The sequence below is a fragment of the Pogoniulus pusillus genome, chromosome 22 (genome assembly GCF_015220805.1).
Source record: "Pogoniulus pusillus isolate bPogPus1 chromosome 22, bPogPus1.pri, whole genome shotgun sequence".
NCBI classification, from domain to species: domain Eukaryota; kingdom Metazoa; phylum Chordata; class Aves; order Piciformes; family Lybiidae; genus Pogoniulus; species Pogoniulus pusillus.
In genome coordinates, this window is record NC_087285.1 from 19122091 (window position 1) to 19145108 (window position 23018).

A 23018-nucleotide genomic window follows, 5' to 3' on the forward strand; every position below is an offset into this window, starting at 1 on the left:
CAGGCCACACCTTGAGTGCTGTGTCCAGTTCTGGGCTCCTCAATTCAAGAGAGATGTTGAGGTGCTGGAAGGTGTCTAGAGAAGGGCAGCAAGGCTGGGGAGGGGCCTGGAGCCCAGCCCTGTGAGGAGAGGCTGAGGGAGCTGGGGGTGTGCAGCCTGCAGAAGAGGAAGCTCAGGGCAGAGCTCATTGCTGTCTACAACTCCCTGCAGGGAGGCTGTAGCCAGGTGGGGTTGGTCTCCTGCCAGGCAGCCAGCAACAGAACAAGGGGACACAGTCTCAAGTTGTGCCTGGGGAGGTCTAGGCTGGATGTTAGGAGGAAGTTCTTCACAGAGAGAGTGATTGGCATTGGAATGGGCTGCCCAGGGAGGTGGTGGAGTTTCCATCCCTGGAGGTGTTGAAGCCAAGCCTGGCTGAGGCACTTAGTGCCATGGTCTGGTTGACTGGACAGGGCTGGGTGCTAGGTTGGACTGGCTGAGCTTGAAGGTCTCTTCCAACCTGGCTGATTCTACAATGCACAGATCTGCTCTCAGCACCTGCCCCTACACAACACTGCAGTAAGGAGAAGAAAACACAACCTCCCACTGAAACATGCAGTTCAAAGCAGCAGCATCTGCTTGTCCTCAGGGAGCAGACAGAAGCAGTTCATTCTTCTCCAGGGCTTGAAGCAGTGCCTGTGAAGGTAGGTAGAGGCTGGACACTGCTCTCCCACCTGCAACACTTTCCTGAGATGGCTGAGGTCTGCTCTGCCTCCCTGCCCTGGGTCACCTCCCTTCCCTTGGAAGCAGCTGAAGGCCAATTTAACCCTTCCTTTATTTATTCTGTATTTCATAAAAAAAAACCCAAACCCACAAGACATGATGCCACCCTGGCTGGGAACAGCTACTGGACACAGCTGTTCAGTGCAACTCCAGGAACATGAAAAAATCACTGCTATCAGTGTTAGAATAAAAAGGAAACCCAGAGAGCTCTCTTCTGTAGTAGCAAAAAAGACTGACACCACGAATCACAGGAGGGGGGAGGAAAATACAACAGGAAAGGTCAATGTATCTCTGAAAAATATAGCTCTGTGAGGAGAAAAGAGATGGGTGGGTGTTGACTAGGAGGAAAGTAGTTTATACAAGCTGGCTATTCTCTGGTCAGCCTGCCTCCTTCAGTTCAGCTGAGTACTTGTGCAACAAGCGAGCTGTCAGGAGGGGCAACAAAGAAACCGTCTCTGGACCACAGCAGGGCAGGAGGAGGCAGGAAGTTACACTGCTCTGCTCTGAAAGTCACAGTTAGAACTATGAATTAAAAACAAAACTGAGAGTTGAAATCCTCCTGCCAAGCTTTCCTTTCCTCTCTTCTGTTTGATCTTCACCCATAAATCCTTAATCACAGGGACGCGGTACCTTTGGGGAGAGGAGTTAAAAGAGTTAGGGGTGGGGAGGAGGAGAACAGCCTTACAGCCCAGCAGAGCCAGGGCAGGAGCATCTGGTCCACTTCCAGGTGACTACAACATCACCACCTAATCCACACCAAGCTCCCTGTGGTCAGCAGGGACAGAGAGACACTGCCAGAGGCCGCTTATCTCTGCTGATGACAAGAGGACAGCAACATCCAGGCTGGACATCCAGTTCTCAGCAGCTAAAGAGTTGAGGTCAAACACATCCAGAGGAGCCAAGACACTGCTGCATGACTGTCCTTACACCACTCCACTCCCTGGACCTCTAAACTAAGGCCAGGCTGACTCAGTGGGCACTCAGAAGGTTCACTGTCTTCCCGAGGTGGACCCAGGAGGATGGAATTTGGCCAAGGTTACCGCCGCTCAGAGGTACCAACTGACAGTCCCCACAGGCCATGTACCTTCTCACAATCCTTCAGGCTCAGCTGTTTTCTTCTTCTGAAAACAAAAGGGTGAAAAATAAATCAGTATCATCTGCCCCACAAACACGAGGGACCCACTAAAGCCACAAGTTTCTTGGCTGTCATCTCTATAGGATGTTCATGTCCCTGTAGCCTTCCCTCTGTCCCCCATTCTGGCGCATGGGATGGGATGCAGCAGCCTACCAAACCCTCAGGAGCTTGTTTCTGGTGAAAACAACTTGAAGACACAGCTGAAGAAGAGAGTATTTGCTCCTCAGACAAGTTCTCTGCTGCCACAAGAGACCTTGGGTTTGACCCTTGTAGGGAAAAGGATCTCTCCAGAGAGCGATAAAGGAACAAAGTCATCCTCAAGTCAGCCCAACCCCAACCAAGCAATGGTCAGGGGCGTCTCAAAACCAGCCACAACTAACCACAGCCTCCTCTGTAGTGCCAGCAAGGCCAGTTCCTCTCCAGTCTGGCATGCTGCAGGGATGAGTACCACAACCAGAGCTCAGAACAGCCCTCCCCATGGTGCCCCATCCCAAGGGATCCCACATACCTTCTTCTTCTTGGGAACATCAGCAGAGCCATCAGCTGCAGGCTCCCTTTCTGAAGACATCTTTTTGCTCTTCTTCTTTTCCTTTTCAGCCTTTTTTTCTGGGAGAGGGAAAAGGAAAGTCAACTAAGAGAGGGATTCTGAGATGGGAGTGTTGAGGGGCAGAGGCATCTCCAGTAAGCTTTTCACCACATCCAAAGCTGAGCAGGCTTTCCAGATCAGCAAGAGAGAGAGAGCCCTAATATAAGACAGCTGCACCCAGGGCTGCTTCTCCAGTACCTCTGTGCAAGAGTGGTTTGATCCCATCACACATGTGGGCAGAATTACACAGGATCCCCTTCTTTCCACATCCTGCTGCCCACCCACTGAGGAACTGCTTCAGCACTGAAGCAGCCAGGCACATGCCAGAAAACAGAGCAAGGGGAGCTACCAACGCAGGATGGACACAAGGCTCAGCTCAGCATCATCCCTGTGCAGCAGCCCACACAAGGGCTGGCAGACAAGCCTGTCTCCTCCAAAATGAAGGGCTGCATCTCTGCAGAACAGAACCCCCAGCAGATCTGGCCCAGACATTCCAACTCCCTTCTTCTTTTGCAAAGCAAGAAAGCACAGAACAGCTCCAGTCTGCAAGTGCAGCTTGCACTGCAGAGAGCAAAAGCTGCCTCGGCACGAGGGCAGCCAACAAAGCATTGCAGAGGCAGGCAGATACAAGGGGCAGGGGTAAGAAGCAGGAGGCTGCTACCATCCTCCTCTTTCTCCAGAGGTTTGAAAGCAGCAGTAACAACCCTGGGTTGCACCATTGGAATGAGCTGCTCAGTATACTGCAGCACAGACAGGGTCAGGCCAGGGCACCGCTGCCCCACGGGGATGGCAGTGGCTGCCAGAGCAGATGACAGCACAGATTTCAAGGCTGACCTCGTTCAGAGAGGCTGGCAGCAAGAGGCAATGCTCAGGATGCTCTAACTCGAAGGTGTGCATATGTGGATGCTGGGCTTCCTCTGCCATGCCCACAGCACGTCAGGGACCTTCTGCCTGCCATCCTCAGCCACATTTCACCTCAGCTCTCTGCCAGCATGGGTTGTGTTTGCCACAGAGGAGCCAGGGAAGCTGGCTGGGTTGGCAGAGCTGCTTTGCACTGCTCTGCTGCGGGCAGCCCACAGCCTTACGGCTCACAACTAGCGAGAGCTCTGCCAAACCCAGCACAGGCAGGCAGACCAAGCCAAGGGAGCAAAGAGGCCTCAGGAGGTTCCATGCAAACTCACCTCAACCCTTTGCCAGCCCTCAGCTAGACAGCTGCTTCCAGCCAGGAAAAAGGCCAGGAAAGGACAAAGCTCTGGAGAGGCACATTATGCCACAGAAGATGCAGAGGGAGACACCAGCTTGCTCTGCAAGCAGCAAGGAGCAATGCATTAATGCAGGACAGAGGGGCTAGAAAGCCCAGCTTGCAACAGGGCCTGGCACTGAGACTGCAGAAGACACTCAAGTGAGGCTGTTAAAAAACTGATAGAGGCTCTGGGTGGGCCAAGAAGGAAACAGCCAAGCAAGAAGCTACCAGGGACGTGGGTACTCCTTACAAGTCCCCACAGCAGAGGCTGCCTGTGCACCAGCTGCAGGAGCCCGCTGCAAACGCAGCCCCAGATCAGCCACACTTACTTTTAGCTGCTTTTTTCTTTTCCTTGCTGTCTGGCAGCTTCTCCAGGTTACCAGCTGCTTTCTTCTTTTTCTTTTTTGGTACTTCATCAGCTTGTCCTTTCCGCTTCTTCTCCTTGGGCTGCACTGCAGCCCCATCCTCCCCTGCCAGCTTCCTCTTCCGAGATGTCTTCTGCTTCTTGTTCTCTTTGTCTTTGCTCTTAGACGTTTTCACAGCCTTGTCTGCTGTGGAGGGAGGTTTCTTCTTTTCCTTCTTTTCTTTTTTCTCCTTTTTCTTCTTCTTCTTCCCTTCCAACCCTTCCAGTGTTTGCACTGCAGGAACTTTGGCAGCAGTGCTGAGCTCAGTTTCAGTCCCAGAGTAGGACTCTGTCCGTGGGATGGGCAGTGGTGTGTGTGATGCTGGGGTCACTTGCACCCCCTTTGCCCCAACATCATTCTCTTTCACAGCCAGAGCTTTCTTGAGTTGGGAAGGTTTGAGGCTGGTAGGACCTGGCTCTGTTTTTCCTGCCACTTTCCCTTTTTTGGAGGTTCCTGTGGTTTCTTGCCCTAGAGAAGGGTTGTTTTCTGCACAAACAGGACAAGAGAGAGAAGACAACTCAGGGAGCATGCATTACATAAACCACAGTTACTGGAAGATGGAAAAACCTATTTGGAGAGGAGGCATCCAGTTCTTCCCCTAGAAGGAACACCTGCTGGCCAGCCAGCTACAGCAGAGCAGACAAAGATGCCTCAGTCACAACAGCTTTGCTGTTTGGCTAGAGTGAAATGGAACACAAGCAGGGCGAGAGTAGCTAGAGTAGTTCTTCCCCAGGACATCACCCAGCAACTCAGGGACTCCCCAAGAAACACCCACACCATCATGGATAGCCTATCCCTCAGCACCTGGGCCTTCCTGAGCCTATCCCTCAGCCTCTCAGCCTTCCTGAGCCTATATATGTTTCTGACCTCTTCAGTTTCATGATGCACAACTCAATGATGTGCCCAAGAGGCCAGAAGACCCATCTGAATCTCCAGAGCACACCACGACTCATCTGAAGACGCCAGAGTCACACCAGAGCAGAAGCAGCTTCCAGTTCCAAGTTTTACAATTCACCAACAAACCAGGGTGAGAAGCAAATGGGAGGAAATTTCTTTCTCCACAAGTCTCCCCACTTGCTTCCCCTCATCTCCCCTCCACACACACTTAGAGAGCCCAGAAAAGACCAAGTGAAGGCTGGAATACCAACAACTGTGTGGCAGACATTCTACAGCTAGAGCTTAAACCTTCTGTAGAAGCCATTGCTACCACAGCACAGCGTGCACCAGCTTCAGGCAGAGCCCTTCCTGCTCCCATTAGCTGCGTTAATTACTGCAGTTAAAGCAGAACTCGGAAGAGGCACAGAAGCTCACAAGCCAGGCAGCACAAGAAGGGCGCTGGAGGAGCCAGGTCATGGCCAGAGGAAGCCAGCAGGCGGCAGCAGCGCGCCGCGCCGCAGGGCTACGCAGCGGAGGCACATCGGGAACGGGGACCCAGCCGGTGCCACCCTCCCGTGCCAGCACCGCTCAGCCCCTGGGCCAAGCAGCTTCTCCACTTTGCCAAAGCAGACCCACCTGCTTTGTGGTTTGCAGCCACCTGGTCGACATCCACATCGGAGTCGCTGCTGTCACTGCTGGAGCTGTCGGCTGGGGCTGCCTTCAGGGAGGGTTTGGTGAGGGAGTTGGCAGCAGTGCCTGATGCTTTCCCTTGCCTCACTTTGCCTGCCGGCTTGGGGGGAACCGTCTTTGGTGCCTGGGGTGCTGCTGGAGGCTTGCAGAGGCCCACATAGCCTGTGAGGAGGGACTGAAACGGCACAGACACAGTGAGGAGTCACAGCAGGGCAGCCTCCCACACACCAGACATGCAGATCTGTCTGTGCTGCTCTTGCCCCCATACTCTGAGTTCAGAGCCCACCTTTGGCCACCCACGCAGTGATCCGCACAGCGAGGCCAGAGCTGCCGGGCGACTGGGGCAGCACTGACAGCCACGGGCTGAGCTGACAGCAACAAGAGATGATGGCAAGAGGTTCTCTCCTCTTTGTTCTCGCCCAGTAAAGCAGGCTTGGGGGAGGCTCCTGGCCATTAGCAGGCACCCACGAACAGCTAATGCATTGCAGATGTGCTGCACGCCCTGCACGTTACTGACAAAGGGAATTTAATGGCTTGGACACGGGTTAAGTTACAAATAAAAGGGGGGAAACAAAATCCTGCTGCTGTTGGTACTGCACAACTATTTCCCTGGTTTAACCCTTGCTGGGCACCACCTCCTCTCACCCCTTCCTCTGGGGAAGGCACTGAGAGCCTTTGACCCAAGGTCAGGTTGCCTAGGAAAGAATTCCAGATTCAGAGTCCCCTCCCTGTCCCCATCAAAAGGCCCTGCTCACAGCACTGCACCGGAGAACCCCAACTCCTGTGCTGCCAGAACCCTTCAGCATCCTGTTCACTGTGTCTGAGAATTCTCAGTCCTCTCTCTGTCCTAATGAGGAGCCAGCTGCAAGATCCCAGGAGATCTCAGCCCTGCTCAGGAACATTACCTGTGATGCTGCCTGCTCCTCATCTTCACTGGACTCTGAGGAGGTGCTCTGGGCTGGCTGGATCCCTCCTGGTTTCTGCGGTGTGCCTGCTGGAGGAGCAGAGTTCATCCCATTAAAGCCACCGCTGCTGCCTGCAGCTGAGCTCACAGTCCCCGCACAAGTTACTGCCACCAAAAAGCCTTTGCCTCCAAAGAAGGGGGAGTGCTGTGCCAAGCTGAAGAGGAGGGGCCCCCACTTCAACCACTATGTGAAGGTGGCACCTCCCACGGGGTAACAAAACACTGTCCCCACCGTGGCCTGGCCAGCAGGATTGAGAATATCTCCTAGGACACTGACCAGGTTTGGGAGGCTGTTTGGGTGTCTCCTCATCGCTGTCTGAGGAACTGCTGCTGTCTGAGGTGCCTGCTGCCTGGGTGAGTGGCACGGCCTGGCTCAGCTGGGCAGCCTGCACTGGCTGCAGGCCTGGCTTCCTTGACTTGGCAGTGGCAGCTCCCAGGAGTGAAGCAGCCTGCGGGGTGGCAGTGCTGGCTGGAGAAGCTTTTCCCACAGGAACCGTTTGCTTTAGACAAGGAGCAGTGGAGGCCTAGGAGAGAAAGACAAAAGCACCTGCAGTAACTGGCCGTGCCCATGAACTATAAACAGCAGCCCAGAGCAGATGGGCTTGGAGCACCTCAGCCTCCTTCAGCTGTCTCAAAGGTAGCCCTAAATCCTCTCAAGCAGGGTACATAGAGCCCATCTGCCCCAGCCCACAGAGAAAGCAGCAAAGTCCTGACTGCACAGGGCATTGCTTTCATAAAAGGAGGGAGAAATTACTCAGCCAGCTGGGAGGCAGGGACAACAAAAGCACCAGGGCAACTCTGCCTCATGGTTGCTTAACAGTGGGAAAAAGCCAAAAGCACAGTAAAATAGAACAGTCCCCCTCAATGAACACAGTCCCTCAGCTGGGGACACAGCCCCAGCCTCAAGCAGACTCTCCCCAGGGGGGAAAGTTCCTCACTTCAGCCTCAACCATCATTACCTCTTTGGCCAGCACATGCTGCTCCAAGGCATTGCTGCTCGAGCTCTCAGAGCCTCTGCTGACTGTGGGCACAGCAGGAGCTTTTGGCCCCTTCCCTAGGGGCAGTGTGGCATTATCCTTGGCAGCCACTGTGCTCAAAACCTTGTTTGTTTTGACGTTCTGCTGGGACTGACTCTAACAGAGATGAGAAAGAAAATCAGGACAGAACACAACTTGGAAGGAAAAAAAAAACAGGAGCACAAATCAAGCCACCACTAACTCCTGAGCCCTTTCATCCTTTGCAGCACAGCACCAAGCCTCCTATTTATTACCTTTTTTCACCTTTACAGGCCAGATGTATCTCCTGTGAGGCTCTGGGCAGAGCCTTTGGCAAAGAGTGAGCAAAGAAGTGAGGGCCAGCACCATGGGAGTGTCTAAAGCCCCAAAGGCACCCATCCTGAGGGCAGGCAGGCAAGATGTGATGTGCCTGCAGGCTGTGAGATCCTTATCCATGGCAGCACTGGCAAGGCTACAGCTGATTACCCTACTTTGCAAAGCTGGCTCTTGGCTTCCAGGATGTCTCCTACACCCCAAAACAATCACACCTGGAGGGTTAACTGGTGACAGAGAGAAAGGGAAAGGCAACCAGAGGGCAAATCTGCCTTTGGGCCCACAAGCAAGCCACAGACTTGGAAGCAAATTTACAAGAAGCAATTCTGTTGGTTCACATTTGAAACTAAAGGTAAGAGAGGTTAAAAATAGAAGAGCTTGACACTGACATCAGGTCCTGAACACAAATGCCAGCAGAAGAGGGAGCAGAGGCGATGAAGGAGTGCTCAGCCTCCTGGTTTGTGTTACAAACAAGACTACGTGAGCAGCCTCCCCTCTCCAGTTCTCCTGACAAGCTGGGCCTTTGTGAGCTGACATTTCCCTTGCACAACATCTGGCCTTCAGAAAGGAAGGCAAAGCTCCATCGTGCAGAGAGCTGCCGATCCAACGTGAGCTCTCGGCCGCCTTGCACGCAGCTCAGGTTACAGCAGCTGGGTTGTTTTACAGCCCTGGGGCTATAAACACGCTCCAACAAGGGCTACAAGGGGCTGCCTGCCTGCCCACAGCTGCAGGGAGACAGCCCTCACACTGCCCACAGCACCAGGCCAACACAGGCAAGGGTTTCCTTGAGTGCACAGAACCTGCCAGCAAAGGTGCTGGCCAGGCAGGGGACGTGTGTGGGACAAGAAGCCCCAGGCTAGGAGCACCAGCCAAGCCCCCACCATGTAGGAGTGGAACAGTAGCCATGTTCCTTGGTCAATGCTTCATTTCTTTTTCAGGCTCAAACTGCAACAGACATGCAAAGATGTTCAAGGCAGCTTCATGCCAGGACAGCTCAGGTCCTAGGGAGCTCAGCCACAGGCCCATGGAACTGGCATGGAGACATGAAGAGCTGTGACATGAAGAGCCTCAGGTCAGAGAGGTAAGGTCACTTTCCTTGCACAGGAGTTTGGCTCTTCCAGCTGAAAAACAGCAGGACCACTGTGCTACCCTTAAGGGCAGAGCCTTTCAGCCTTCCAAGGCTTGAGAGGGTGAGTCCAGATTGCTCCAGCTGCATTCCATGCCCAAGGGTTTTGGGAAGAACTAAGGAGGACTGTCTTGGAGTCGCTCAGCTGAGGGAAAGACCCTGCCTGCAAGGACCTGGCTGCTTTGCTAGTCTAACTCCCCGGAGCAGGGCAAAAAGGGCAGAGACCCAGAGGAGCTCTGGGTTCATGCATCTACCAAAACATTCACACCTTCCACAGCTCTCTCATGCTGCAAGCTTGCTGTAGCTGAGACGTGCACAAGAGCTGGGCTCAGAAAGAGCCAGGGGCTCTGCCACGAAAACCTGATCCAGCCAAGGGAAGGGCTTCTCCCTGCACCCTTCACCTGCCCAACTACCACCTTGCAAGCCTTGAGACCTCCTGAGCACGCAGGATGAACAGGATCACAGCCAGCAGGTCGGCAGATCCTTACCTGAGAAGGGGGAACTATTTCCTCCTCTGAATCTGACTCCTCACTGGAATCATCACTGCTGGCCACAGCTGGAGGGGCTGGAGCTGGTGTTGGAGCTGGTGTTGGAGCCAGAGCCTTCTTCACATTTGCTGGCTGGGGCACAGAATTGGCTTTTACTGCAGGAAAAGCATCAGAGATTTTGCACCATGAGAAAGTTGCTCTCCTCGGCTGTCCAGAGCAGGAGCTGTTACTACAGGCTTGAACTGCTCTGTGTGCAGGGGAGAGAAGCAAACCCATGAGACTGCAGGTGAGGGATGTGGGCATTGCCAGAAGACTTACCAGGTTGTGGAGGCTGTGTTTGTGCCACCAAAGTTTCCTCCTCACTGTCAGAAGAGTCACTGCTCTCACTTTCTGAGGCCTGGGTTTTCAAGGTGCTTCCCACTGCTTTTTCAGGTGGCCCAGTTTTAGCAGCCTGGCTCGGGCTGGAAAGAGGCCCAGGCTGTTCTGTTAATCTCTTAATAAGAAAGAAACACAGGCCCAGGAAGGTGGTATCAGTACAGGTGTTGTTTAGGAGTTGAAGTGCAGTTTCAGCTCAGGCTGGGTTTTGTTTTCCCCTAACACAGCTGTTACCAACACTCCATCCTTGGAAGGGGCTTCAGTTGCTGCCTGGATGGAGCTGCTGAGCACAAACCACTGCATTTAGCTATGTGCCTTTGGCAGGAAGCCTGAGCACACAGGGCTAACAGCACTCAGCAGCAGCTCCTTACTGAGGCCAAGACACTGGCTGAGCAGGAGAAACACTGCAGCTCCCAGACCCCCTTGTCGAGGAAGCCTCTCACTAAAGTGTGACCTCCTCCCAGCTGGGAAGCTTTGTGCCAAAACACCTGCAAGAGTCAGACAGTATCAGAGTAGCTGCATCCTAGAGCTGCAGAAAAGCTCTGCTCTCTGCTCACAAGCACTGGGGAACACAGAGAGTAGGTAGAGCCAGAGCAGGACCCACTGTGGAAACTGACCCACAAACAGCTCTAAGAATTTAGGAATCTCTAGGTAACAAAACCCCTGCTGCTCACTTGGCTGCCTTTTTACAGCACCCACCGATGCTCTGATGTCTCAGGACAGGCCCCGGGCAGCTACTGTCAGCACTGGGAAGCCACAGGTATGACAGCAGCAGATGCACAGCTGCCAGGTGAGAGGCTCTCCCTCCTGCCAGGCCCGAGGGCTGCAGACAGCCCTCCTGCAGGCTGCTGAAGGCTAATGGCAGCAGAGGGAGAGCCTGCCCAGGGATCTGCTAACTCCACCACCCGCAGACGTTCTCCAGGCTCTGCACCCACTCAGTTTACTCCACTCATGGCTCATCTCCGGGCTGCTCTGCCAGAGTACACCATGCCTGCCAGGGCAGGCAGACCCCATCCAGCCCGCACGGGATGGCAGCTGACTGCAGAGCTCTGTCTCCTCCCACAGGAAGGTGAGAGGGACTCTTGTGTGGCTGCACAGCCCCTGCCAGCCCTCTTCTGCCAACCCTGCCCTGCTGTTAACTTGGTGATACCCTCTTCAGCCCATGCCAGACGAGCAGGAGAACTTCATCAGTGCCAGGTGACCCAGGGGCTGCTCCTGGGCAGCAGCTGAGAGCACAGCCTCTCGGGAGGAGGGATCTTACTGTGCTTCCTGGCACAGCCCCACCGAGGGCTGCCACTGGGGCAGTGTTTGTCATCTCGAAGCCAAACACTAAACAGACAACAGCATCTGCATGTTTACCCCATTACAGAGCAGCTCTCTGAACAAGCCAAGCACATTTTGACTCTGCTTAGAGAAACAGAAACCTCCACAAGCTCTCAAGGAGGGGGGGACTGCAAACCTCACTTCTCTGTTTTGTTCTGATACCAGTGAGTCACAATCTCCAGGAGAGAGGCCAGATTTGCAGTGCTGAACAGAAAGAACTACTGGAAGTAGACACAGGAACTCACACATTCTCTACTGGAACGTGCTAGCTCCTCTCACTCTGGCCCCAAGCACAGCTGTGCAAGGGAGGAGCCCACCAAGATCAGACTCCACTCACTCACTTTTAAGACTTTCACAGCAATGGGACTGGCTTCTTCCCTTGCTCAGATGCATGGTACAAAGGTACTTCATTTCCTAACTTTGCAAGATGACAAAGAGCTGCCATAAAGAAGCATCCTGACACAAAGAACCTAACAGCTTCCATGAAGAAACCACCATAAGCAAAACACAGCATCAGGACTCTTCAAATCTTCCTGGGAGGAGGCCAAGGTCCTTCCATCCACCTCACCTCAGCAACTGCCATATGGCTGACAGACATTGCCTCTTGCAGCATGGCCCCAGGTGGGATCAGGCCAGCAGCATGGCTGAGGGATAGCCAGGGAGCAGGGCAATGCAAGGGCCAGCAGCATGGCTAAGTGGGGGCAAAGCAAGGGGCAGCAGCACGGCCAAGTGACAGCCAGGGAGCAGGGCAATGCAAGGGCCAGCAGCACGGCCAAGTGACAGCCAGGGAGCAGAGCAATGCAAGGGCCAGCAGCACAGCCAAGTGACAGCCAGGGAGCAGGGCAATGCAAGGGCCAGCAGCACGGCCAAGTGACAGCCAGGGAGCAGGGCAATGCAAGGGCCAGCAGCACGGCCAAGTGACAGCCAGGGAGCAGGGCAATGCAAGGGCCAGCAGCACGGCCAAGTGACAGCCAGGGAGCAGGGCAATGCAAGGGCCAGCAGCACGGTCAAGTGACAGCCAGGGAGCAGGGCAATGCAAGGGCCAGCAGCACGGCCAAGTGACAGCCAGGGAGCAGGGCAATGCAAGGGCCAGCAGCACGGCCAAGTGACAGCCAGGGAGCAGGGCAATGCAAGGGCCAGCAGCACGGCCAAGTGACAGCCAGGGAGCAGGGCAATGCAAGGGCCAGCAGCACGGCCAAGTGACAGCCAGGGAGCAGGGCAATGCAAGGGCCAGCAGCACGGCCAAGTGACAGCCAGGGAGCAGGGCAATGCAAGGGCCAGCAGTATGGCCAAGTGACAGCCAGGGAGCAGAGCAATGCAAGGGCCAGCAGCACAGCCAAGTGACAGCCAGGGAGCAGGGCAATGCAAGGGCCAGCAGCATAGCTGAGTGACATTCAGGAAGCAGGGCAGGCAAGGCAGAGAGCTCCTGCCAACCTGAAGAGTAGCAGGTACTAAAGTAACTCACGAGAGGAGGGAAATAATTTTTCCTGCTCCTCTCCAGCCCCCGAGGCAGGAGCTGCCTGCAGCTCAGCAAAGTGGTGACTCAGCTCCTGCCATCCATCTGCCACCTTGCTGGGTCCCTTGGCATCATGCAGCGCTGCACGACAGGAGGGGAAGCTGAGCCACGTGTGCCCAGCACGTTGGAACCATTGCCCAGCATACTCCATGGCTGCCTCTGCTCGGTGGTGGCACTGCCAATGTACCAGGGCTGAGATCAGTCTCTCAGCTGCATCATGACACAGCAGGGAAGCAGGCAGGGAAAGAGACCCTCCCTCTTTTGGGAGACGTGGCCTTTCCCCACAGGAACTGCTGTCCAAGACGAGAACTTGTAGGCACAACTTCTGACAGTTCAGCCTGCATGGCTGCTCCTGGTATGCCCAAGGAAGATGCAGGCTCCCACCAGACACATACATTTAACACCTAGTCCTGGGAAGGAGAAGCCAAAGGCTGTCCATAGTGGGCACAAGTGCCATCTTTATCCCAAAAATGTCCAGGGAAAGAGGAAACAGAACAGAATTAGCACTTCCAGAAGAAAAGCAGCTCGCAGCATCTTTAAGGTCAAGTCAGGCTGACCCTGATCACCATCCTTCTCACCAAAACCATGCAAACACCTTGTCAGCTTCTTTGACTAAATATTCCCAAGTCTTCAGGGGTAAACATACCAATTAAGCAGTTCAATTTAGGCATGATGTTCATTTTAATTGTGCTGATCCACCCCCACAGGGAAAGATGAAGCAGCTTCCAACGCTCTCTTATCTGTTTGGATCTTGCACAGAAGCCAGAGGAAGTTGCAGGATACAGTAAGTCAGTGGTTAGCATATGCCCAAGCAGCAGATGGTGAGGATGAGCTAAGAAGAGTTTGACTGGGAGGACAGGACTGTGGACACAGCTAAGCCTCATGGTTTATCTTCAGACTTTGCTCGTGGTCTCTGCCTGTAGGCTACTAACAGGGGAAGAAACAGCCTGTCTGGCAAAAATAGAGCTCCCTGGCTGACAAGCTCTTCCTTGCTGACTGTGGCTGCTGAGGGGTAACTGCTAGCTTGCAACAGGGAGGATGCTGAAGTAGTTAAATAGCTGGAGACCTGTTGCTGCCAGCTGCCGATGAACACTGGCAGGAAACAAACTCAGCCCAGCATGTCCTTCACCTCCAACTCGGCTAGAACAGTCTCGATGCTTTTAGAGTGGGACCCCATGGCACAGCTCTCAGAAGAGCTGAATCTCCACATATAATCACGCAGGAAGAGAGCAGCACAGAGACAACTGTTGGAGATGCGTCCCCCTCCACCCACCTTAGCAGACCAAGGCTATAAAGACAAAAATGCAGAGTCTCTCTAGCTTCTGCCTGTCAATAGAGAAAGGACGTGTTGACAAAGTCTCCTTGCAAGGACACGTGAGTCTCTACCCCCAGCTTCCCTTCCTCCCTTGCAGAAAATAGTTGCCATCTCCAAAATGCTGCTTTCAGGGCTCCTTCCAAAGGGACCTGTAGCTCAGAATCAATGCAGAGGGTGTCTGGGACACTCTTAAGAAGGGATTTGCTTCCCTGCAATATCAGCCACCTAAATATGAGTCCAGTGTGAGTTCATTGTCCTTCTCTCAAAAGAGGTCTACACAAATCTTCAAGAGAGGAAAGCCAAGAATCAACCAGGTTGGAAGAGACCTCCAAGATCATCCAGGCCAACCTAGCAACCACTCCTAGACAATCAACTACACCATGGTACTAAGTGCCTCAGCCAGGCTTTGCTTCAACACCTCCAGGGACGGCGACTCCACCACCTCCCTGGGCAGCCCATTCCAATGCCAATCACTCTCTCTGACAACAACTTCCTAACAACATCCAGCCTAGACTTGCCCTGGCACAACTTGAGACTGTGTCCCCTTGTTCTGTTGCTGGTTGCCTGGCAGAAGAGACCAACCCCACCTGGCTACAGCCTCCCTTCAGGTAGTTGTAGACAGCAGACCAAGACTAAGCTATCTGTGATCCTGCACACAAAGCCCACATCAGAGGGGCAAGACACAAGCGGAGTGAAGGAGCTGGTATCAAATAGCTTCCTCCCCACCTCATCTGGTTTGGGTGGGTGAGAAGAGTTAGGCTGCACTTCTTTCCAAGGAGAGATTGATCTCCCTGAGGGACCAAGCTACGAGACACTACAGGCTGCTAGTGTTTCAAGGAGATAAGCAGTAGCACCGAAGGGCTGAGCAATCATCCTGCTTAACCCAGCCCTCGGCACTGAGTTGAGTGAGGCATCTCCTACCTTCTGGCTGATGGGCACAGGGGGATTCTCCTCTTCGCTGCTCGAGGAGCTGGAGCTCTCTGCTGGCTTCGTACTTTCAGCAGCCTTTGTGGCACCAGCAGCCCTTCCCATTGTGGTCTTGGCCTGCTTTGGCACTGCTGCTTTTGGTGCTGGCTTCCCTTCGGAGGGTGGAAGTGTTTTAGCTGGGGCTGCTTTACTGGAGAGCGCTGCTGCTGGTGCAGGTTTCACCGGGGAGGGGATGGCCTGGGAGGGCTTTATCTGGGTGAGACAAGAACAGCATGAAACAAGGCAAATCCTACAGCAGTGCTGTAAAGAGATTCCAGAGTCTCCTGGGAAAGGCAAACACTGAAAGAAGATCAGCAGCTGGCAGGACACAAGGAACCCTTTCATTTAGCTGTGGGGCTGGTCTCCCAAGGTGAGAGAGCAAGACCAGATGTCCTTCATCAGCCTGCTGACACCACCAGTACTCTCCTGCGAGGTACCTCGCAGCACTCTGCACTCTCCACAGCAGGGAAGCCAAACTGCACTGGTTTGACAAATTAGACACTACTGATTGCAAATTAGAGCTGAGAGGCAAAGTCAGCCACAACTATTTGCCTCTTCAGGTGGGAAAAGAACTGCTGGGTTTGGGTTTTTTTTTGGACTTAGAAGTACTGATGGGTATTATTTTTACAAGAAAACCAGCATGGTTTGATTGAAGCTCAGAGCAAAGACACTGAGGTGCCTTAAAAACACTCCCAATGCCTCTTTCCTCCCCTATCCCAGCATGGCTTTGCTCTACACTCCATGCACGCACAAAATTCCCTCTCCACTGCAATTTTGGGCCCTGGAGAGGTTTGCAAGGAGAGATGGAGTCTTGGACAGACGTACTTGGGGTAAGGATGGAGGTGCCTCATCTTCACTGTCAGATGAGTCGCTGCTCTCTGAGGTGTCATCAGGCTTTGCAGGCCCAGGAACCGTGGTGGGTGTGGGTTTGGCTTGGTTTGGTGCCAGCACTGTTTGTCTCACTGCATTCTTCTTGAGGGGTCCTGCAGCTGCAGGGTCACTTTTCACAGGTGATGCATTAACCTGTGCTGTTTTCACAGCTGGTTTTGCCTGGGGACAGGGGAAACAAAAGGGAATAGGAGAATCAGGCAACATCTCAGAAACCAGCTGAGGGCTGTGACTGCACCGAATCTATTCTAAAAAAAGCTACCTTGCCAGCTGTGGCCAGGACAGGCTTGTTCTGGCCCATGGGCTATGTAGCATCTGAAGTCCACTTTCTCTGTGGACTGCCTGACTACAGCCCCTGGAGCTGCACACCAGTTACTTCCTATAGATCAAAGGATCTCCTTAAACTTCAGGTAGTAGGAAGAATTGGGATGGAATTTTTGATGCAGCAAGGGCATGCAGAGTGTTTCTCTGAGTTCAGGGATCTCATGCACCCAAGAAGGTGGTATCAGAACACAGCACTGGAGCATTTCTCCTCTTTCAAAGGAAGGGATTTCCTAGAGACAAGGACTTTACCTGGACTAATGGAGCTGCAAGCTCCTCTTCAGAGGACGTTTCATCACTTGATTCCTCACTGCTGCTCTTTGCAGTCCCAGCTGCTTGCTTCAGCTCTGAAACACGAGAGGAGACGTCACAGCTGCTGCCTGCTCTGGGCTCCCAGAACATGATGCTAATGCAGCTTTTGAAGTCAAGAAAACAAAACAAGCTGCAGAGATGGCTACAGGGATTTACAGAAAGAGGACCTAGTCCTGCTGAAAGCATCAGAAGCCTGCTGGGAATAACTTGTGCAGACAAACTTTGGCCTACAGACAGCACTCTCATGAGAAGAGGCAGATATTAGAAATCCTTTCTGGCAACTCTCTGCCCCTCACGGGAACTGCCTCACACACCTCTCTGCAGGGGAATGCAGCCTGGCTGGACCTCCTCTGGAAATGAGCCAGGAGAGCTTCTATGATTTATTCCTCACCCTCTCACCCCTTCCAACACACACACTTCAAAGCAGTACAAGATTTCCCTACAGACTTAAAAATCCAAACCAAATCACTCTGCAATTGGGAATAAAGAGAAGATGCTGCAGTGCCTTTCCAAAGGGCTGAAAGCATCTGCAGTATCAGTGCTGCATCTCCTCCAGATCAGCTACGCTGTGATCTCCAACCCTGGAGTGCTGGGTGCTGCCAGACACACATCTCAGCACAGAATCTGCTGCTGGAAACGGGAGCAAGCAGACTGGATTCATCCCACAGAGCTCCGGAGCTGGCTGCTTCACAGTGTTCTCACAGCCTCCCCAAGGAACAAGCGTGGCTCTGAGCTCTCCAGCAAGGGAGCCGACAGGAACACGCTGAAGGCACGGCTCAGACCTGATCTGCAGCAAAGCTGGGGTACACATGCATTCATCACACCCCACAAGCTCCTTACCCACTTTGGGGGCTGGGGCTTTTGCCGTTGGAGTCTCTTTTTCCTCCTCACTCTCTGACGAAGAGGAGCTGCTGCTACTGCTGGAGCTTCCTGATGCTTTGGTAGTTACTGGTGCTTTGCTTTGATCTACTTTGGCTGTAGCTATTGTGGCATGGTTGGACTTCCCAGGACCAGGCAGCTTCTGCCCAGCCTCGGCTGGAGCTACAGATGCAGCTGATGCATTGGGCTGCTGCTTCTGCAAGAGCACAGTTCTGTTTGCAGCAGAGGGCCCTACCGCTCTGCCTGCTGGGGCAGCAGCTTTGCTAGGAGAATGCAGGGAGTTGGCAGCCTTGCCACTCACCACAGCTGGCGTCACCTACAGGAAACAAAAGAAATTAGAAGCTTATAGAGAGATGAGGGGCTAAATTCAACACAGTGTATCTGAAACGGCTATCTGGCAGCTGGGCAAGCCATACACCTCTTTAGGGAAGCACCTGGGGGACAGATATCAAAGGGAAAGCTTATGCCAGCATGAGAGGGTCAATGCCCACAATGCTACCCATGCCAAGGAGCCTGGGACAGTCCTGGCCTCCAAGGACTGTCAGCCTTCAAAGCCAAAGGAGGAATCACCTTACCGTTACTGCCCCTTTCCCGGCAGCTGTCTCCTCCTCGGATGAGGAGTCCTCATCTTCACTGCTTGCTGCGTTCACTCCTGAGTTTGTGGCCAGGGGCAGGCTGGTGGCTACACAGGAGAACCATGGAGAAATCATGTCAGCACACGGCCTCTGGTCTGCAGCAAGGCCACAGCAGGCAAGGCACATTCCCACACCTGCTCCAACAGCACCACTGCTGTCCTTGCCACAAGCCAGTGCTCTGCTCCTCCACTCTATCCTTCTCCCTACCACCAAGACAAGGAACCTGCCAAGATCTGCATGTTTCCAAGGTCTAAAGCAGGTGAGACCGAGCCCAAATTCATCAGACACACAATTTTTTGTTAGACTGTGCAAGCCAATGCCTCCCACATGGGCTGCACCAGGGATCTACCCCTGCCTTGGACAGAGGCCACTGGCTCTCCAGACCAACTACCAAGTCCTTCCTTCATACATGAACCAGACCTGTCCTTGCTGGTCCAACAGACACCTGTGACCAACTAGAAGCTGCTCAAGAGTGGGCAGTGCTGGGTTCCCAAGTCTTCATCCAAGTGACAGCACCCATCCCTTCCCAGTGAATCATAACAGGCTTTTTCTAGCTCTAGCAGACATCTGTGCTCCTCTGAAGCTCCACATGAGAAGAGGGTGCTAAATTAGTTGTCCTATTTTTTGTAAGAGCACAAGGGAATAGCCAGCATTGTACAGGCAGCTTCTCTAGCCAAACAAGTTGGGCTGTTCCTACACAACCTCCAGTCCTACTCTGTCAACACCAGGGAGATGAAAGGCTCCTACCCTTGGCAGCTTTCGCCTTCTCTTTCTCATCATCTTCCTTCTCAGAGCTCTCAGAGCTGCTCACGGGATCAGGAACTCTGATCTTTTCTGGGATGGTTGCCTCCTCCTCCTCACTCACCTTTCTTCTCCTGGTATTTGAGGGCGTTCTGAGGGAACAGAATTTGCATCAAAATGGGGGGGGAAACACAGTAGATATTAAATAACTTGTACAGGAATTAGCCATCTGCTCTCAGGTCAAGCTCCAGCCTTCAGGCACAGTCATTCCTCTACAGCTCCTAAGGAGGTGGGAGAAATATTTCTCTGACCTGCAAGGGGTATGTCCAGTCCCTCATGCAATTGCACAGAGCAACGTAGAATGGTCTGGGTTGGAAGGGACCTCCAAAGGTCAGCCAGTCTAACCCCCTCTGCAGGCAGCAGGGATATCCACAGCTAGATCAGGCTGCCCAGAGCCCTGTGGAGCCTCATCTTGAATATCTCCAGGGATGAGGCTTCAGCTACCTCCCTGGGCAACCTGTTCCTGTGTTCCACCACCCTCAAGGCAAAAAACATATCCCTGCAATACTCAGAGAAGATACCAAACAGTTTTTGTGTCCTAGGCAGGCTCTTTCTCACTTTAGCAGAGAAATAAACACATAACACAACCAGGCTGACACTCACAATAGGGCAAAGACATCCTACAGAACAGACTTGCTCGAGAGGACAGCTACACACAGACAGGCAGACAATAAATGCAGTCTCAGGGTTAGGTCAGTGATCCTGACAGGTTTTGTTATTCCACAAGGGCCAGGAAAAATGAGTCTAAAGGCTGCTAAAGCCACTTGAGTGTGGGCTTAGAGGCCAAAAGGATAGAGAAAGCAGGGCGAAGAGAGGTTTAGGAAAGGAAGGGGCTGGACTTTACAGATGTGTTTAATGAAGAGGAGGAAGAAGCCACAAATCAGATGAGCATTAAACACTGCTCTTTAGCAGAGTTAAAACACGAAGCTGGAGAAAAATGTCTCCAGGCTCTGAATCCTATTTGTAACAGAAGAGATGAGGTGGCTGAAAGTTATCTTTAACTTTGAAATGAAAACACAGGCAATGGATTTGCTTTCTTACGATGCTAACAGTGGCTGGGCACATGCCTGTGTGATTCACAAATGCAGTGCTAAGTTGGTAAAAGCCCTGAGACACCCACAATTGTCAGAGCAAAAGAAAAAGAAATCCTTGTTTTTCTGACAGTTCAGCTTCTTGCATTTGTTCACTTAAATCAGAAACGAGGTTTAATGATTTGACCAGCAGAAAGCATGCTTCTTGTGAGTGGAAGTGCAGCCCTAAGGGAAGGCTAAGCAGAAGGCACATCTGCTGTTACCAAGTGCTGTTAACTACTGTAAGAATTCCTTCAGGGAAATAAAAGGGCAAGTCACACAGGCAGCAGTGACACTCCAACGCCTTCCTGATTCAGCAGCAGCTGACAGCACAACAGAGATCGCTGAAAGAATCTGTCAGGAGTGACCAGGGGCTCAGAGTTACTGCCTGGGTGGTGCCCACACCTGCCGGCATTGAAGGGCTCTGCCCGCTCCTGAGGCTGAGCTGGCTGAGCTTCCCCCTGCCTCCAGGCACACTTCCATCCCTACCAGAGGTTAAATATAGCCCTGGAGAGAGGATATGGATAATTAACTGGAAATCTTAACTGCTAGGTTCACCTTGTAAGAGTTTCTGAAGGAGAGCACCAAGGATGGCCTCAGTTTGATGAGCAACAGCCACAGTGCAGTCAAGAGACAGACATTTTCAGGCTGACAGGCAGTGAAGTGACCAGATGCAAGAACCACAGCTCACCCAGGGACAGCACTTCAGCCAGGCAGGACAATCTAAATTACTGCTCACTGGGATCCCAAATCAGGGGCACCAAGAATAAAAGGCATACTGGTGAGGTGGGACCACAACACGAGTGTGACACCAGAGGAAAAGGAATTAAATGGGTATGAGAGTGCCCTGTTGCCTGCCAAGCTCTAGAAGCTAGCGTCTGGAAGGGTTTGCTGTAGCATCTGGGACAACCTGCAGAGGGAAAGGTCACCATCAATACTCGAGAGAGCAATAAATGGTTAGAGGGAAGAAGTGCAAGCCTGCTTCTGCACTGCTGCATCCTCAGCAAGACCCAGTCTCTCTGCCACTGAAGAAAGAAAATGCTCTTCGCACAACAGCAAGAACCAGAGCAGCACCAAGGCAGGAGGGGCTCTAGCAGAAGACATTTCTGAAGCAAACGCCTCCTTTCCGAGGCTGCTGGCACTGCCACGCTGAGGAGCATCTCCACTCCAGCACTCCTCAGCACAGGTGGAGAAGCCCAGCATTGACTACCCAACACCAGGCCTCTCCGCAGCGCAGCGCTCCAGCAGCAAACCAGAGTGCGTGGTGCAGAGGGTGGCTGCCGAGGTCACCACACCCCACACAGGGGGAAGGCTCCACACTGCAGACCTCCACCTGGGGTACTCAGTGGAACTGCCACGTGGGAACACGTCGAGGCTTGAAAGAACAGGCTGAATCCAAGACTTCCTCCGAGTCAGAAGAAACATGATCTGTGCCAAGGTTTAGGCCCCTGGAAGAGCCTTGGCATTACAGCAGCGACTCAGCTCCTCTGTGCCTGGGTCAATACTCTGGGGAAGCACGTGGCTTTAAAAGGAAAGTGAAACAGGAGGTGGGGAGAAGCTCACTGCCAGCAAAGCCTGACTCTGAGCCCCTCAACACCCCAGATTTGAAACCCCAACCGGCAAGAGCAGCGTTAGCTGCTCAAAGTCACAGCTTAGCTCCAAGCTCAGGAAACTTTAAACCAAAGTACTCTTGAACAGCTGGAAGGAACAGCAACCAGGGGCAAGGAGTAAAGTCTGCCGAGCACCAGTTATCATCGGAAACGCTCTGACGACGGGAAATCCCAGCAAGCAAAATCGCCCGTGCCGTGCCGCCGGGATGCTAACACCGCCGGGAATCTACCGGACGGTCACGTCCTCCTTCCACTTACTTTTCCCAGTGAGTAAAGATGTCCTCGAGAGAGGCCGAGAGGGAAGGGAGCAATTTCTGTCAAAGCAGAGGGAACACAGGTCAGGCTGCGACCACCTGCCAAAAGCAGAGATCACAGAGACCCCTCCGGCAGCTCCCAAGAAAAAGGGGTCGCGGTCCCCTCCCCGCCGCACCCAGGCCCCCCCTGCCCGCCAGCACCTCACCCGCAGCAGCACACGCCGCGGGAGCACCACGCTGCGGGGCGGCTTTAGCCGGTGGCATGCCGGTTTCAGCCCTTCTTCCCAGCCGGCTCGTGGCCGCGCCTGCCCGCGGGCACCAGGCGCGGATCCGTGAGGCCAAGGCGGGCCCGGTGCGGGACTCAGAGGGCCCAGACTCCGCGTCCGGCCCCCGGCCCCCCCTCCCGCGGCCTCGCTGCCTCCCCCCTGCCCGGGCCATGCTGCCCGTTACCTGCCCGGTCTGCGCCTGCAGCTCTCGGGCCGCCCGGGCGAAGCCGCCGCGGAGCAGGTGCTGGTGGATGAGGGCGAGCAGCTCCCGGCCCCCGCGGCCGTCCGCCGCCATGGCGCGGCCCCGCTCCGCGCACCTCCGCGTGCTGCGCGCCGCGCCTCACGTCCGCTTCCGCCGCACGGCCCGCCGGGAACTGTGGTGCGCGCCGCGGGGCAGGGCCGGGGCTGCGCTGGCGGCGGCGGGACCCGGAGCCAGCCCGCGAACGGCGGCAGCGGGACCCGGAGCCAGCCCGCGAACGGCGGCAGCGGGACCCGGAGCCAGCCCGCGAACGGCGGCAGCGGGACCCGGAGCCAGCCCGCGAACGGCGGCAGCGGGCGGCAGCGGGGCTGGGCAGCGGGAGCCAGCCCGCGGATGGCGGCAGCGGGCGGCAGCGGGGCTGGGCAGCGGGAGCCAGGCCGCGGACCGGTGGCAGCAGGCGGCAGCGGGGCTGGGCAGCGGGAGCCAGCCCGCGGATGGCGGCAGCGGGCGGCAGCGGGGCTGGGCAGCGGGAGCCAGGCCGCGGATGGCGGCAGCGGGCGGCAGCGGGGCTGGGCAGCGGGAGCCAGGCCGCGGACCGGTGGCAGCGGGGCTGGGCAGCGGGAGCCAGGCCGCGGACCGGTGGCAGCGGGGCTGGGCAGCGGGAGCCAGTCGGCGGACCGGCGGCAGCA

General features: G+C 54.4%; 1 protein-coding gene across 1 annotated transcript; it reads right to left on the bottom strand.

The window, feature by feature from the left end:
* Positions 1–792: 792 nt before the first annotated feature.
* Positions 793–22441, bottom strand: TCOF1 (treacle ribosome biogenesis factor 1). The gene is made up of 16 exons (XM_064162065.1): positions 22315–22441; positions 21869–21924; positions 18877–19022; positions 18070–18176; positions 17456–17810; positions 16556–16650; positions 15920–16144; positions 15050–15307; positions 9918–10092; positions 9600–9754; positions 6935–7181; positions 6599–6684; positions 5640–5868; positions 4053–4613; positions 2403–2500; positions 793–1880 (listed from the first exon to the last, which is right to left on the bottom strand). The coding sequence occupies exons 1-16, from the start codon at positions 22423–22425 to the stop codon at positions 1848–1850; spliced, it is 2937 nt and encodes a 978-aa protein (XP_064018135.1). The 5' UTR covers positions 22426–22441; the 3' UTR covers positions 793–1847.
* Between the last annotated feature and the right edge of the window lie 577 nt (positions 22442–23018).